General features: G+C 43.4%; 2 protein-coding genes across 3 annotated transcripts in view; one reads left to right on the top strand and one right to left on the bottom strand.

Moving 5' to 3' along the window:
• The window catches only part of SNTB1 (syntrophin beta 1), a 109,970-nt gene extending 106,833 nt beyond the window's left edge, over window positions 1-3,137 (top strand). Inside the window, exon 7 of the mRNA XM_081204720.1 lies at window positions 31-3,137. Coding sequence (XP_081060846.1) covers window positions 31-123 — 93 coding nt within the window. The 3' untranslated portion in view covers window positions 124-3,137. The remainder of the gene's footprint in view (window positions 1-30) is intronic.
• Window positions 3,138-3,618: 481 nt separating this feature from the next.
• Window positions 3,619-15,649, bottom strand: part of MTBP (MDM2 binding protein) — a 30,682-nt gene continuing 18,651 nt past the window's right edge. For both annotated transcript variants that reach the window (XM_081204489.1, XM_081204490.1), the window contains exons 17-22: window positions 13,327-13,422; window positions 8,121-8,387; window positions 7,276-7,525; window positions 6,134-6,247; window positions 4,438-4,503; window positions 3,619-3,986 (exon numbers count right to left, since the gene is read on the bottom strand). In XM_081204489.1, coding sequence (XP_081060615.1) covers window positions 3,948-3,986; window positions 4,438-4,503; window positions 6,134-6,247; window positions 7,276-7,525; window positions 8,121-8,387; window positions 13,327-13,422 — 832 coding nt within the window. In that variant the 3' untranslated portion in view covers window positions 3,619-3,947. The remainder of the gene's footprint in view (window positions 3,987-4,437; window positions 4,504-6,133; window positions 6,248-7,275; window positions 7,526-8,120; window positions 8,388-13,326; window positions 13,423-15,649) is intronic.

Raw genomic sequence — 15,649 nt, 5'->3', positions numbered from 1 at the left:
AGTCATACTTCTTCTCTCTTCTGATTTCAGCAACTGGACCTTCACTCTTGTCCAAAGCCAATTGTGTTCATCATTCATTCATTCCTTTCGGCCAAGATTACAAGACTTGGGTTGGTAGCATAAGCACAGTCTGAAGGAAGAACGGAGAAGCTGCCTGCACAATCTAAATGGCAAGAGACATCTCGGCAACAGCAGAAGCTGCTAGGGATATATATATATATATAAATATTCTGCACAGGAGCAATGCCCACGTTTGGACCAGCTACAAAAACAGAGCACAGAAAGGAGGAAGAGTTGCCGAGACGTTCAAGAGCAGGACATTTGCTTCGACTAACACACTGCAGGGGAAACAAACCTGATTGCTTGTAAATAAAGGAAATAAATAAATAAATAATTGAAGGAGTAAATAGCTTAATACTACAGCGTGGCATTTCCAGTATACATAACTGTGCCCGTAGCAGTGCTAAGATAGCAGTGGTTTTCAAACTGGGCTCTGAGAAACTGTGGGATGCCTCAGTTAGAAAATCAGCAATGCGAGAACAGCTCCCCTGAAGTCTACCATTTTCCCTGGCATCGCCCAGCCGCAGTGGAGCAACGGTCAACTTTGGGGTGCCCCTCTCTGATTATGTAGCATGACAACTGCTCCCCACAGATGGGGCTGGCAGTATTTGTGGACTGATAAAAGTGTGTCCCAAAACATCCCAGAAATCTGCAGTCCATTGTGGGTAAGGAGAATCGGTTGAACACAGATGTGGGCAGGGATTCTGAGAGTATGCAGTTTGGAAACCGCTGCTGAGTGAAACTAAGGGCTAGGCAGATAGACAGAAGATCTGGCGAAAAGTTGTCAAGCTCTTGTGCATCCGTGGACTTTGTATCTGCTGAGCCATCTTTCCGTTTTCAGAAAACTCCACTTTCCTGCCATGAATGCACCAGCCAGAGTAGTTTGCTTATCCAGACAAAGGTGGAAATGGTTTGGAAATATAGTTCTCTGTGAACATTGCATGAAAGGGCACTATTCCCAGGTGGAGCGGTCAGACTGCGGCAGCGTTGCCAAGCCAGACCAGAGCAGGAGGAAACCTCAGAATTGTCCTTAGGTACTGTAGCTTAAGGGTTACAATGGCCACATGTAACATTCGGCTGTAGAAGCCGCTGTGCCCGTTTAGTTAATAAATCCAAGATAACTATAGTAAAATGGAGTTGCTCAGTTAACAGTAGTAACTTGTGGTAAGAGAAACAGTCTATATGAAATTATGTGATGCATTTCAAATCATTTTACTCTAAAGACATTGAAGGCAGCGAAGATCCTTCTGGAAGAATTCTAAGATGGGGAGGCTCATTTTGAATTGAGCTTCGGCTAAAGGTCCTTCAAGTGGTGATGCTTTTGCTGACAGGCTTCCCATGAGCCAAGGAACAAGGGAAAGGTTCTTTAATTCCTTCCTTCCCAAGAAGAAACTTTGGCAACCCTATATTATTGCCATTTCACTCCCATTTGCTGGCTTCTTGACCCAAGTATAGATCCGAACAGTTGTGGTGTAAGAACACCAGCAGCACTCGGGAGCAACCAATCGCCATGGCAAAGTACTGTTTTATTGGGCTGGAGCAGACCCAGGGAAGCGGGTGGACTTAATTCAGTAATGACTAACTTGTCCATCAATGTCAATGGGTCTCCTCTGAGTATGACTTGGTTGGATATGACCCACAAAGAATCCTGCTTGAATGCAGTCCTCCAAAAGCATCAACACTAAAACCCTATCTTGTACACACACACACAAAGAGGCAGAAAATGTGATCGGGAGACCCTGAGCTGGTGGCTTTCAGTATAACAATTATCCTTATTATTCATGCTTCCTGGAACACTGCTCATTTTTTCGATGTTGATTCCCTCTGACAGACAAAAGGGAGCTCAGTTGTGTTTCATTTTAATTGTGTTCCCTGGAAGTGGGGCACAACAACTAAATCTCTTTTTAGAGTTATTTTTGTACATGGGGGAGAAATACATTGTTTTATATACAGAAGATACCGAACGGGATCCGTATTACGGTGCAGATCTTAACCATGGCTAACGGAGCAAATGTTACTAAGCACATCATGCACTTAACTTCATCCAGAACTGAGCCTTAAGCCAGAGTTTCCTAACCAGGGTTTGAAGCTAATAATAAAACCCTGGTTATAGAGTGTTTGCTTGGTATTAATAACAGCTATGCCTGGTACTGGTGTGATTCTTAATGAAGGTAAATGCAGGCATGGTGCAGGCAGAGGATGGAAATTACTGAAGCCCTTGAGATGGGAGGGATATGATAATAGTGGTCTTCCAAAAAGATATCTAACACACAACCCCTTTCTGTCAATGTAGTATTTCCCTGATCTAGAGCTCCATGTCCCACTCCAGTGTGCACAGAAGACTCTATGGGCTTCCATGTTTCACTTGAATGGACTTAGGAGTGGAATGCATCCAGGGGTAGGTCTCGTTCCTGCATTTAAAGCATAGGAACACCTTTGCAGGTAAGAGATCTCTGTAAGTGGAATAAGGGTGTCCATGTCAGTTGAAGGATGATAGAGGGATATGTGAGGCTGGGCTGAATTTTTTTCCTTTTGTGAAAACTAAAGGAACATGCAAATATACAGATGGAGAGCCATCAATCCATGCACTTGCCAACGTCATGCAAAATACAAGTTCTTCGTTCAATACAAATGAAATTGCAAAGGGAGAGCGTTTGTGGATTTGAATGACAGAAAATAACCCAGAATTACTGTGTATTGTAGGGAAAGTAAATGCATGTGTAAATTATACTGTCCCTAAACACTTTTTTTTAAAAATCACTGGAATGTTATAGATATACCTGCATTGTAAATAATCAGAAGTTATCTATTAGTTATCAATTAATAAATAACACAGTATGTCATGTAATTTACGGTGCTCAGATTACAATATAAAGAATAAGCGAATAATTTGCAAAGAGAAAAAAATGTTATATATTTATAGACAAATTAAATACAGATTTTGGATCGACTCATATTTGGTTGGAGTTGATAGAACGAATTATACGGCGCTACTCAAGATTTGTAAGAATTTAGTTTAAAATATTTATATTTTAGAGGAAAAAATACTATATTTAATAAAAAATTCATTTACTGGAGCTTTTGTGGGGTTTTAATTTATATGGCAAGAACAGAATGCTTTGAGAAAGCATTATAGTCACATTCAGTGACGCTAGCTTGATTAACCCCAATGGAATTTCTACAACTGAGTTTTGGCTTGATAGAAGCAATTATTCTAGCTAAGTCTCCTTTTACAATTAGCTCCCTTGAATCTTCTGAAACTGGTTGAAACTTATTGTGCGCATCTTTGCTTTGACTGAGGCATTCTGGTTCATCTTGGTTCATCTATGGGGGTCAGCAGTCAGGTCTAGAGGAAGAATATTCCTCCTGGTGGGCTTTTGGTTCAGGATTTTTCAACAAAAACCACTGTTCTTGACACTTAATTTGTTATCAAGCGCAAAAGGGTTTTGTCTATCTTGTAAAACTTTTATGGCTAGTTGGTTAACCACAAGGAAGGTACTGACAGAGTTATGCGTCTAGTAAATCAGGCAAACAGGAAAAGAAGATAACACTGTCAACCACTTAGAAACCTGGTTTTTATTTTCTAAATAAAAAAGCTGTACAAGCCACATATATAAAAAAAAGCATAGAAGATTTGATTGTGTTATTTATACAGTTTGAAATAATAAATGTGTGTGTGTGTATATACACACAGAGAGAGATATATACACATAAGGCTCAATTCAAAGCCATTTTTTAAATGTCAGAGATCTTTGAGGGTATTACACTGCAGGAATCACTGGGTTTAGGGACTTCCACAACGTAACAAGGCACTCCCACGCTGTCCACTTAATGTGCTGTGCTTGCTCAAAATTGCCATCCTGGAATAGCAATGGTTTTAGCACCTGTCATTTCTCCTTGCTCTTGTCTAAAACCCATTCAATGACCTGTAAACACATCCCAAGAAATGCACTTAGAATTAAAAGTGAACATAAAGGTGTAATTAAGAGGTGTAAAATGATGCAATACAGAAATGTTGAATCTAATTAATACTGGGGCGGTTCTTTATAATTCAAGGATCTTTAAAAAACACACACACACACAAAAAAAAAACACGATAGCCAACAACTATTACCAAACTCTGAATTCTCAAAAAAAAAAAAAAAGGCAGATATTCTGCTGGGCAAACAAACCATTTTACAGGTCACATTCCACAAATTAATACTAAGGGGACAATTTGGTCATCTTACAGACTCAGCCAGCAGCCCAATGAAGCCACTATTTGAGGCAATTCAATCTAGATAATCCTGAGAACCACTTTGATAAGCCAAGCCTCAGTATGATTTGTAATATTCTCCAGTACAGAAAACATAATCTGGACACGTAAGAGTGTCTCACCTGTTTAACATTGCTGGTTGCAGCTTTCTTCATTTCATCAAATAGTCCCCTAGATGTTTTCAGATCCTAAATAGGAACCATATTGCATCACAAGCGGAAAACTTAATGGATCGCAGTGTTAGATTTAAGGTTAGCAAGAAGGAACATATGTATTAATATTCTGGAAAACAAAGCACTACAGTAACACCAAAATGCATAAACTTTAATGGATGGCAGCTGGCCTGTAGTTCATAAAAGCTTATGCCATAATAAATGAGTTACTTTTTAAGGAGATACAAGCCTCTGAAGGAGCGTCTCCACCCCCCCATCGTTCTGCCCGGACGCTGAGGTCCAGCGCCGAGGGCCTTCTGGCAGTTCCCTCATTGCGAGAAGCAAAGCTACAGGGAACCAGACAGAGGGCCTTCTCGGTAGTGGCGCCCGCCCTGTGGAACGCCCTTCCAGCAGATGTCAAAGCGATAAACAACTACCTGACATTCAGGAGACATCTTAAGGCAGCCCTGTTCAGGGAAGTTTTTAACATGTGATATTTTACTGTATTTTTGGTTTTTATGGAAGCCACCCAGAGTGGCTGGGGAGGCCCAGCCAGATGGGCAGGGTATAAATAATAAATTATTATTATTATTATTATTATTATTATTATTATTATTATTATTATTATTTACTGCAAAGAGACTAACACAGCTATCCCACTGGAAATGGCAACAAATGGTAGTAAAAGCTGTACTAAACATCTCCAAATTTTGATATTCCGCAGCCAAACAAACTAGTAAAATTAAACCCCCCAATGCTCAGTGTTTTTATTTATTTTTACTCCCCTGGCTACTGAGTCCTTTTAGCATATTTTTGACTCTTGTCTTTGCACTCCTCTCATTTGTCCACATTGCTACTGAACCCAATTTGCTATTTCAACCCCCAGATTTCGTGTGTGAGCATTTCTGAAATCATTCTGCCAGGTGAGGTGTTGCGATGCTTAATTAAAATCACATGGGTCACCCATGCAATGAAATGGTAGCATGGGCTAATGGGGCAGAGCGGGGCTGAGGACCGTTAGAGCACAGGTGGAGGAAAATGGCACAGAGGATAGTATTCAACCAATGTGCATTTGATTGCAGCAAGTGCCCAGAAACGGCCACTTTAATAGAATGAAAAAGGACACCGTAGAAGGCACTGCATAATACTCTTAATCTCAGGGTCCTTCCAACTCTACAATTCTATGTTTCCAAGTCAGTAAAAGCCAGTTTGAGGGCAGAATACTGTACTTTTCTGTGTATAAGACTTGGTTCTTTTCTTTAAAAATAATGCTTAAAAGTGGGGGTCGTCTTATACATGGATAGTCCAGAGGGTGGGTGCTTGATTGGTTGCTGCTGTGGCTGTCAGCGGCTATTGGGCATGTTACTGGTTGTTGCATCAATGGCTGGTGTTGATAGGCTGACGCTGTGGCAATTGGGCGGGCGATTGGTAGATTCTGCTGGCGAGGGACAGATGATGAGAGGCAGATTTTTGGATGCGTGTGGGTGAACGATTTCTGGCATTCCTCCCTAAAAAAACCTCAACAACCCTCCGTAACCCCCCCCCCCAAAATGGGGGCATCTTATACATGGAAAAGTACGGTATATCACACAGGCCACCCTTCCTTGTCAACATATCAAACCATAACACAATCATGCACTGTTCTGCGCATGCTGGAGAAAAGTACCTTTAGATAATACTTGGATATCTCAAACAGACGCTGGCTGCACGCCGCAAAGCATTTGTGATCTTCAACAATGCCGTGCTCCTTGAGGGTTTTCGCCACCACCTCCTTCAGCATCTTGAAGAGAAGCATTGGCAGTGTATTGCACTTCTGATGCCCAACACCCCACTTTCAAATCCACATTTTTTATCGGAGCAAAACCGTGCTACTAACGAAGGGGCCTGGGCCCCAGCATTTCTCAGCTCAGCCCTGCTATATAGTCAGTGCCTGCAGCATTTTCACAGGTAACACATCTAAGCGAAATTTAGGCTTACGATCCGCTCAGAAGGAAGCTGCAAAGATCAAAGCTGCCTGATGAATATAAACTGTACGTTGCATGTGGACATCTACACACATTTTGCTGCAATCGTATCTTTGCAGGCTTAGGTGCCAGACTAAAACATGATAAACGTCCCAGTGAAAGATGTAATTATGACGTGACCCCCTCATGCTAGAGCAAGTAACAAAACTTGCTCCGATTCTTTTTTTATTTGAACAAGCAAACAGATCGCTTGTTTACCTACCTCACAGGAATATGAATAAAATATTCATATTGTCCTTTGAAGATGAAACACTAGCTGCTAGGCATTAAAAAAATAAAAAACCTATCACATACACACACAACATCCTTGTCTGGATTTTTATTTAGTTGTTGTTTTATCCTCCTTTAATATCTCCTCCCCCCCTTTGACTAATTACTTAAGCTGACAGTTCCCTGTACTGAAAGTATTCTCCATCTAGGTATAAAATGGATATTGTCTTCTGCTGCCTAAGTGCATAAACAAGCATTTACCAGAGCTTAAGAAACTGTGCACTAACTCTGTAATATGAACTATTTATAATGCGGTGCTATTATAACAAAACTAAAAAACACGTATCCTTGGGGCACGTGCAGAGTACGAGCAGAACTGAGTTTCTTGGCAACAGGAGCAGCATGGGAATTTGAAGAAGAGACTCAAAAGGCTGGCCAAAAAGGATGGCAAGTAATTTGTTGTATTTATGGGTCTAACACACAAAGCTCAAATCTTCCCCCTGCCTTATTCAATCCAGGGACAGCAAAAGCAAAGACAGAACTTCATTTTTAGCTATCTGGAAAAGCTATTTACCCGTGTATGCTTCTGAGATCTCGATTCCCTTGTGGGCTTCGATGTTTCTGGCTTTCCCCCACACCTCTGGCTTGCTGAGCTGCTCTTTAGGGCGACTTTATGCATCCGACTGTGAGACTGTTTCACAGCTACTGAAGGCAGAGAGGCTGAAATCTCCTGGCACTGCCTTGTGACAACTCCTGAATGGCGACTCCCGCTGCTTCCGCTTGCCTGGGACAAGAGAGAATCTGTACTTTCAGATTTCCGCAACCTAGAAAGAAGAGTGGAGGGAACAAAACAGATTTTAAGATTATTCTGTTCTGTGCGTAGCTCGATTTGTCATTAAAACACCTCAAATCATGTCAGACGCCAGCAATTAAAAATTATCCATCTGAACCAGGAGAGAAAACACAACACATTTCTGCATCTTATCTTTCATCCAATCTGGCAGTGATTTATCTAAACAGAACCAGTTTGGTGGGGCGTGACCCTCACTCAGCATCTTGCATCACGCAGCCCTATGGAGCTTAAGCAAAAGTGCCTTTGGGTCCTGTTTCAACATATTCAAAGCTAACGAAAGGTTATCGCACAGGAAAAATAAGGCAGGGAGGGAGGAATTAGCAAAAGAGGATTAAGATTATCTGAACATTATGCCACAGAAATCTCTTCGGAATGAAAAGAGAGCTGAATTTACACATACTCAAAATATCTCATTTTTTTTTTAAAAAAAGTGTAGCATATTACCACTAGCATAGCTGGGGTTGGGGGTGCACTGGGCAGCCACTTACCACTTGGGGGGGGGGGCAGCGCCTGCAGCACACCCGAGCCTGAATGCCTGAGCAGCTAGCTACACTGCTTCATATTACCTCTTGTTGGGATGAAAGCTGTCCAGGTCCTTTGATCTGCGCTGTAACCTGGATGCCTCTGTTTGCAGCTCCCTTTGCAAAGATTCCCCATCGGGGACACTCCCGGGCTCTGACAAAACTGCAGGAGATGGCAGAGGGCTCAACGCACAGGGCACAGGACAGGACTCCTTTGTGCAGGTAGTCTGCGTTTCGTAACGGATAAGGCGAGTCTGAAGTTCAGCAAACGCCACGTCTCTCTCCAAAGCTCTCCTGTTGTCCAGGCAGTATCTAAAGCAAAACATGAAACAGCTTCAGAAGCCTGAGAGGAGCACTGAAGAAGAACGGAGGTGTTTTCCTAATTAAGGGATAACTTAGTACCCCTTGTTTACGCTTCAGTATGAGAATGTCTGCCCTTATTTGAATTGCTAGTGAAACTCTGAAAAGGTCCTCCTGCAGTCTGCTATGATATGGGGTAAAAACCAACCTCATGGATCAAACCGCCTTCCACCTTAGTTTCAGAGTACCACACCTCAACCCACAATTCACTGGCATCAAAAAGAATGCTATTTGTATATCCTATGCATGCTTACTCAGAAGTAGGTCCCACTAGGCTCAGTGGAGCTTACTTCCTAGTCAGTGGGTTTTGGATTCCAGCCTAAAACAAGCCAAATGGTTTACAACTGTTCTCTTGCTCAGCATGTTTCCAGCAATGCTGTTACAAAGCTGTAGTTTTGCTGTGTTATTATGAAATTGTTTTTGTAGTGTTTGTTTGAAATGCACCCCGGTTTCTTTGTTGTAAGCTGCTTTGAGCATGGTGCGTGTGTGTGTTCAGCGTACAAATAAAATGAAGGAATGGATATTCCATCTATCAGATAATCCCCCGCTTGAACCCGTATCTGCCATGAATGAACTCATTAGATGGCCTTATGCAAGCCTCTGTCTCTTGGCCTCAGTCCTCCCCATCTGTAAAATGGGGGATAGTAATGACAGATCCTGAAGCTGAGGCTCCAAGACTTTCGCCACCTCAAGAGAAGAAAAGACTCCCTGGAAAAGACCCTGAAGTTGGGAAAGATGGAGGGCACAAGGAGAAGGGGACGGCGGAGGACGAGATGGTTGGACAGTGTTCTCGAAGCTACCAGCATGAGTTTGACCAAACTGCGGGAGGCAGTGGAAGACAGGAGTGCCTGGCGTGCTCTGGTCCATGGGGTCACGAAGAGTCGGACACGACTAAATGACTAAACTACAACGACTTGCCTTAACAGTGATGTTGCAAGGCTTACAAGTAGCTATTCGTAAATGCTTCGCATGCACTATACAAAAGTATTATTAAGTATTATCCCTCAGAGGATTGTTTTAAAGACTCACTCAGATGAGGAGATGGCATGTGTGTGATGACAGCTACTGTGGAGTCCCATACTGAGGCGAAAGAAGGTCCTTCTACAAATATTTGCTGCCTACAGGCATGGATGAATCAAACTCAGAGCACAAAGCAATCTCAAATATAGCAATCAATGGAGCACATCCACATATGGATTAGAAGAGTTCTGCTGGTTTAGACAAGTGACAAGCATTCTGAGTCCAAAAGTGACCGACCAGATGCCTCCAAGAAGTACACAAATAGGACCCAAGTGCAATAACCATTCTCTGATCATTTGTTCTCTCAACAGGGAGGTTCAATTTCGCCATTATGCCTAAAAGCATATACTTTCCACTTTAGCAGATAAGATGGGCGGGATTGGCTTGCCTGACAATTCAATCAACATGGAGGCACATGGCTATTATAATTATCTGAGCACCAGTACATCGCGCTTCCACCAGACTGTCAGGACAAATCAAATCATTTTCTGTTACCAAGATAATATTGTCATACATAGCCTGAAGTCTATTCCCTCCTCTAAAAAGAGAGTTTTTAATCAACGTAAGTAATGAATTCAATTTTGCCACTAGAAACAAGCTCATTATCTGATAAGACAAAAAAACTTCTTGCTTATCCATTTCATGGTATTTTGAGTTGCCTTGTTTGTATTCTGAGTTAAGCTTTGCTGCCCATTCTACAGAGCTGACATATTAATTTATCCTGAGTAATGCTGTCACTTTGCTCACTCTTTTTATGGCAACATCTTCCTCTCCTTCTCTTCTCCCCCCCCCCCAATCCAGCTGTGTCTGATCATTCATGACAATGGGAAAATGTTATGCAAATTGGTTTTGATCAGGCGCAGCACCAAAGAAACGTAAAAAAAAATAATCAAGAAATTCCAAACTGCCTTTTTTTGTACACAGCCCCACTAAAATGTTCGGGTGCTAATAAGCATTCCACAATCTGCTGAAGATGGTGTTTGGCTCTCCCACCCCATACCAGCCACAATGCACTTTGCACCTCTGGTTCTCGTCACTGAATTGCCAATGCCACTGCCATCATAGAACACTAAATAGTGAAATTAAATGGATTTCATAAAGTAATGGAAAAACAGCTGACATTACTTTCCAAAATACACACACACACACAGAGAGAGAGAGAGAGAGAGAGAGAGTGCTGCAAGTCCCAGACACTCACTCACTCACTCACTCACTCACTCACTCACTCACTCATTTATTTATTTATTTATTTATTTATTTATTTATTTATTTATTATACCCCGCCCATCTGGCTGGGTTTCCCCATCCACTCTGGGCAGCTCCCAACAGAATATTAAAAACACGATAAAACCAAACATTAAAAACTTCCCTAAACAGGGCTGCCTTCAGATGTCTTCGAAAAGTCAGGTAGTTGTTTCTTTCGTTCACATCTTGGTGAGAGGGCGTTCCACAGGGCGGGCGCCACTACTGAGAAGGCCCTCTGTCTGGTTCCCTGTAGCCTCACTTCTCATAGTGAGGGAACTGCCAGAAGGCCCTCGCCGCTGGACCTCAGTGTCCGGCCTGAATGATGAGGGTGGAGACGCTCCTTCAGGTATACTGGGTGTAATCCAAAAGGATTACAAGCCCTATTGAACTGTGGAATGGATGCAGTGCCCTGGGATGAACATCCAAAAGCAAAACATTTGACCAGCAACAGTTAATGCAGCGACGCCCAATTGTTGTCGACTATAGCTCCCACTGGGAATTGTAGTTCACAATTCCTGGAGGGCACCAAGATTGACTACTCCTGAATCTGAGTTTAGGTCCCATCATGCAAATAAAATAGAGGAGGGCAGGTAACCACCTCATGCCATGGGCTCTGCGCAGCTACAGTGCCATGGAAGTCTATTTGGAATTATGGAGGATGCGGTTTGTTGCTTACCCCAAACTGCCTCTTTCATTTGTATTCAGCTACTGAAAAGAGCTTCTGTAAGAAACTAATGCTGCTTCTCAGTATGCACGTTGCGCTTCCCAACCCTTCAAAGTGTTTAACGATCAATGACAACCACCAACTTAGTCCATGAAAGCTTGGGGAAAGTCCTTTGAAGTAGATACTAAACCGTCTGAAGCAGCCTGTTCTACTTAATTCTTCCTCTATTTCATACTTCAATAAGGCAGGCAATCATCACAACAGACCAACTTATCCAGGACAAAGGGGTTAAGGACTAAACTTCACCCATTCGTACTCGGACTTCTCGGGTAAGATGGGCATTTCGCAGGGAGAATAGCAGAAATACCCTGGCTCTAATAAGACGTTCTTGGAATGTTCCACCGCTGCTACTATGCATTGGGCATTCTTGAGATTTACCTTCATCCTCACAGTGGAAACTAAAACAAGCACAGGGCACTGTGGGATTCCCAGAAAGGAATCCACTTTGGACATTCTTGTGCCATACTGGATACCTAGTGAGCAGTCCGATACATTCAGAGCATTTTCCACTAGTAAGTTAGAGCCATATTCTTCTCCCCACCATCACCCTCTAAATTTTTATTGGAATTTTATTTACAACATAACATAAGCCCCCACCCCCCCAATACACACAAACCCACCCTCATTAAACGTGAACGTAACATACAAGGGAGCATAACATACAACAATACAAACAATCAAATAAAAGACTTCCTTTATCCTGTATCTGGCCTCCTTATTTACTTCTTATAAACTGTTTCCTTTATGAATAATTATTAAGATTTTTCTAATTATAACTTAAATATCCGCAAAGTCTCCTGCAGACATTAATCGAAACAAGTCCAGGTGTGTATTTTAGGGCACTGTTTTGTGAAGTATTCTCTGCATTTCCCCCATGCTTTTTGAAACTCTTGTCTAGTGTGATCTCTAATTGCCTCTGTTAATCTAGCCAGTTCAATATACTCTAACAGTTTGAGTTAGAGCCATCTTCATGTCAAATAGGGTACACTACAGTAGACTCTATGACACCCACTGTGATAAAACTATCACAGAGCTTTTTCTAGTGTAGAGAACATGGTCAACCTGCTACAGTGGTACCTCGGGTTAAGTACTTAATTCGTTCTGGAGGTCCGTTCTTAACCTGAAACTGTTCTTAACCTGAAGCGCCACTTTAGCTAATGGGGCCTCCCACTGCCACTGCGCCGCCGGAGCACGATTTCTGTTCTCATCCTGAAACAAAGTTCTTAACCCAAGGTACTATTTCTGGGTTAGTGGAGTCTGTAACCCAAAGCGTATGTAACCTGAAGCATATGTAACCCGAGGTACCACTGTACTTCTAAAGAAAATGGTGGTTGCTCCTCTGTTATCTGATAGGGGCCCTGTTTCCAAGCATGGAATGATTCAAAAACGCCAGAAGCCCAGGACAGCTGTGCTTCCCATTGCAGGATCCAGATGTAGCATAAATACACAGCAGCCTCTGTGAGTATGCAGAGCTGCTGTTAGAGAAGATGTGTGTGGAGCCTCAGCCCATCACTGGGCTCAATATCCTTTAATGCAGGCACCACAGCATATATTCTCTGTCCCAAGGCCTCCTCTGCTGTCTACCTCCCATCCTGGCATAATAGAACCGCAGACTTAATTCATGGGCTGTCAGCAATTTTCCTTATTGCTTTGATTTGAAAGTGAAAAGTTACTGTCATAACATCTTAAGCACCCATTACCATAAAAACGTATAACTATTCAAATCAAAGGCATAACGCTTTCATTCCAGACAATTAATTATTGCAAGATGCTAGCAAATTCAAATGATGCTTCCCCTCGCATAATAATAAGACCAAATGTGAAGTGTGTGTGTGTGTGTACATTGGATATACACTGAGTAAGAGGACCGAGTTCACATCACTCACTTATAAAGGAACTTACTCGAGGCCGTGATAATGGCAGCCAGCAGCCTTTTCAAAGGGCAAGCTTCTGAGTTTTCGAGGAGTCAGCTCTGGCGTCAGAAGGAAAGTATTTTCACTGAACAGGGTGGGGAGGGAAAAAGAATTGATTTTAATTTGCAGCTATGGCTTATTTATAGAACGGAGGATAACTTTTTTTACAGGAAGAACAGCAACTGTCTGCCACATTGGCACCATATTATTAAAATTACTCTGGCACAGTTAAACCTCAATTCATAGTATGCAACAGGTCTGCCCATGGTCCAATCTTGGCCCGTGAGGCCGTTTTCCCCAAACCACACCCACCTTTCAACCGGTGGGTGTCACTTATGCTGTCAGCTAGCGGGCGGGAAGATGGGGTTCAATTCAGCATTGGTCCTGAGTGCCTGCCTCACAGCAGGCAACAGGCATGTGCAGCTAAAGTAGGAGGAGTTAACACCCAATTGACAGCTGACAAGCCAGGGTTTAATCCTGCTCAGTTTAGCTGTGCACACCTGTTCCCAGCAGAAAATAACAACAACAACAACAACAACAACAACAACAACAACAATAATAATAATAATAATAATTTATTATTTATACCCCACCCATCTGGCTGAGTTTCCCCAGCCACTCTGGGCGGCTCCCAATCAAATGTTAAAAACAGTACAGCATTAAATATTAAAAGCTTCCCTAAACAGGCATGCGCAGCCAAACAAAGAAAGAAACGCCCTTTCTGCCCCCAACTATAGACTATTTGAGAGAAAAGAGACTTCCTCACCACACCCCATGCCACCCAAGCCAATGCTTGGAAAAAAACTTAGAGCTTGCAAAGTGCTTGTTTCTGCACTCGCTCTGGGAAAGAGCGCCAAAATAAGAATACTTTACAGGCTTTCTTGGGCTATGTGTGCCTATTTCCAGCAGGGAACAAGTGTGCACAACGCAGCAGGATAAGAATAAGAATAAGAATTTATTATTTGTACCCTGCCCATCTGGCTGGGTTTCCCCAGCCACTCAGGGCGGCTTCCAACAAAGATTAAAAATACATTAGAATGTCACACATTAAAAACTTCCCTGAACAGGGCTGCCTTCTGATGTCTTCTAAATGTCAGGTAGTTGTTTATCTCTTTGACATCTGGTGGGAGGGCGTTCCACAGGGTGGGCGCCACCACCGAAAAGGCCCTCTGCCTGATTCCCTGTAGCTTTGCTTTTCACAATGAGGGAACCGCCAGAAGGCCCTCGGCACTGGACCTCAGCGTCTGGGCAGAACGATGCGGGTGGAGACACTCCGTTAGGTATACTGGGCCGAGGGCGTTTAGGGCTTTAAAGGTCAACACCGACACTTTGAATTGTGCTCGGAAATGTACTGGGAGCCAATGTAGGTCTTTCAAGACCGGTGTTATGTGGTCTCGGCGGCCGCCCCCAGTCACCAGTCTAGCTGCCGCATTCTGGATTAGTTGTAGTTTCCGGGCCACCTTCAAAGGTAGCCCCACGTAGACCGCATTGCAGTAGTCCAAGCAGGAGGTAACTACAGCATGCACCACTCTGGCGAGACAGTCCACGGACAGGTAGGGTCTCAGCCTGCGTACCAGGTGGAGCAGGCAGACAGCTGCCCTGGATACAGAATTGACCTCCATGGACAGCTGTGAGTCCAAAATGACTCCCAGACTGCGCACCTGGTCCTTCAGGGGCACAGTTGCCCCATTCAGGACCAGGGAGTCCTCCACACCAGCCCGCCCCGTCCCCCAAGAACAGTACTTCTGTCTTGTCAGGATTCAACCTGCTGGAAACCTGACAAACAGCTGGGTGAAATCCTGCTCAGTTTGGCTGTGTGCACTTGTTCCCAGCAGAAAGCAGGCAAGCACAGCCTGTAAAATGCAGGCTTCATATTCCCTGCTCCCTTCAGGGGGAGGGAGGGGGAAAAATGATTTGCCAGCCCTACACTGAGCACTTCCGAACTGCAATGCCCCTTGCGCTGCAGTTCTCAAGAGCCTGACGGGCAGCTGGCATGTGAGTACCCCACGCAAGGGATTTTGACAAATGGTTGGGGCAACCCAACTCTCAAATGATGCCAGGTGATTGACAGGTGGGCAGCCTCACCCACCCGTCAAACTTGCGCCCCCCCTCCAACCCAATCCTGATAAGGAAATGGTCTATGGAGCTGCAAAGATTCCTCACCCCTGTCCCGTTATTGATTTTGCAGGTGTGGTGCACACCTTCAGCGGCAGAGAAATTACTATTAGGCACCTGAAGGAGGTATTAGAAAAAACATCTCACATAGATTCCAAAAGGCAATCCCAACCTTCAGGATTACCATCTTAAAGAAT

This window comes from Podarcis bocagei (assembly GCF_964188305.1).
Source record: "Podarcis bocagei genome assembly, chromosome: 8".
Taxonomy (NCBI): Eukaryota; Metazoa; Chordata; class Lepidosauria; order Squamata; family Lacertidae; genus Podarcis; species Podarcis bocagei.
Note: the sequence above shows the minus strand (reverse complement) of the source record. Positions and strands in the feature narration are given on the sequence as shown.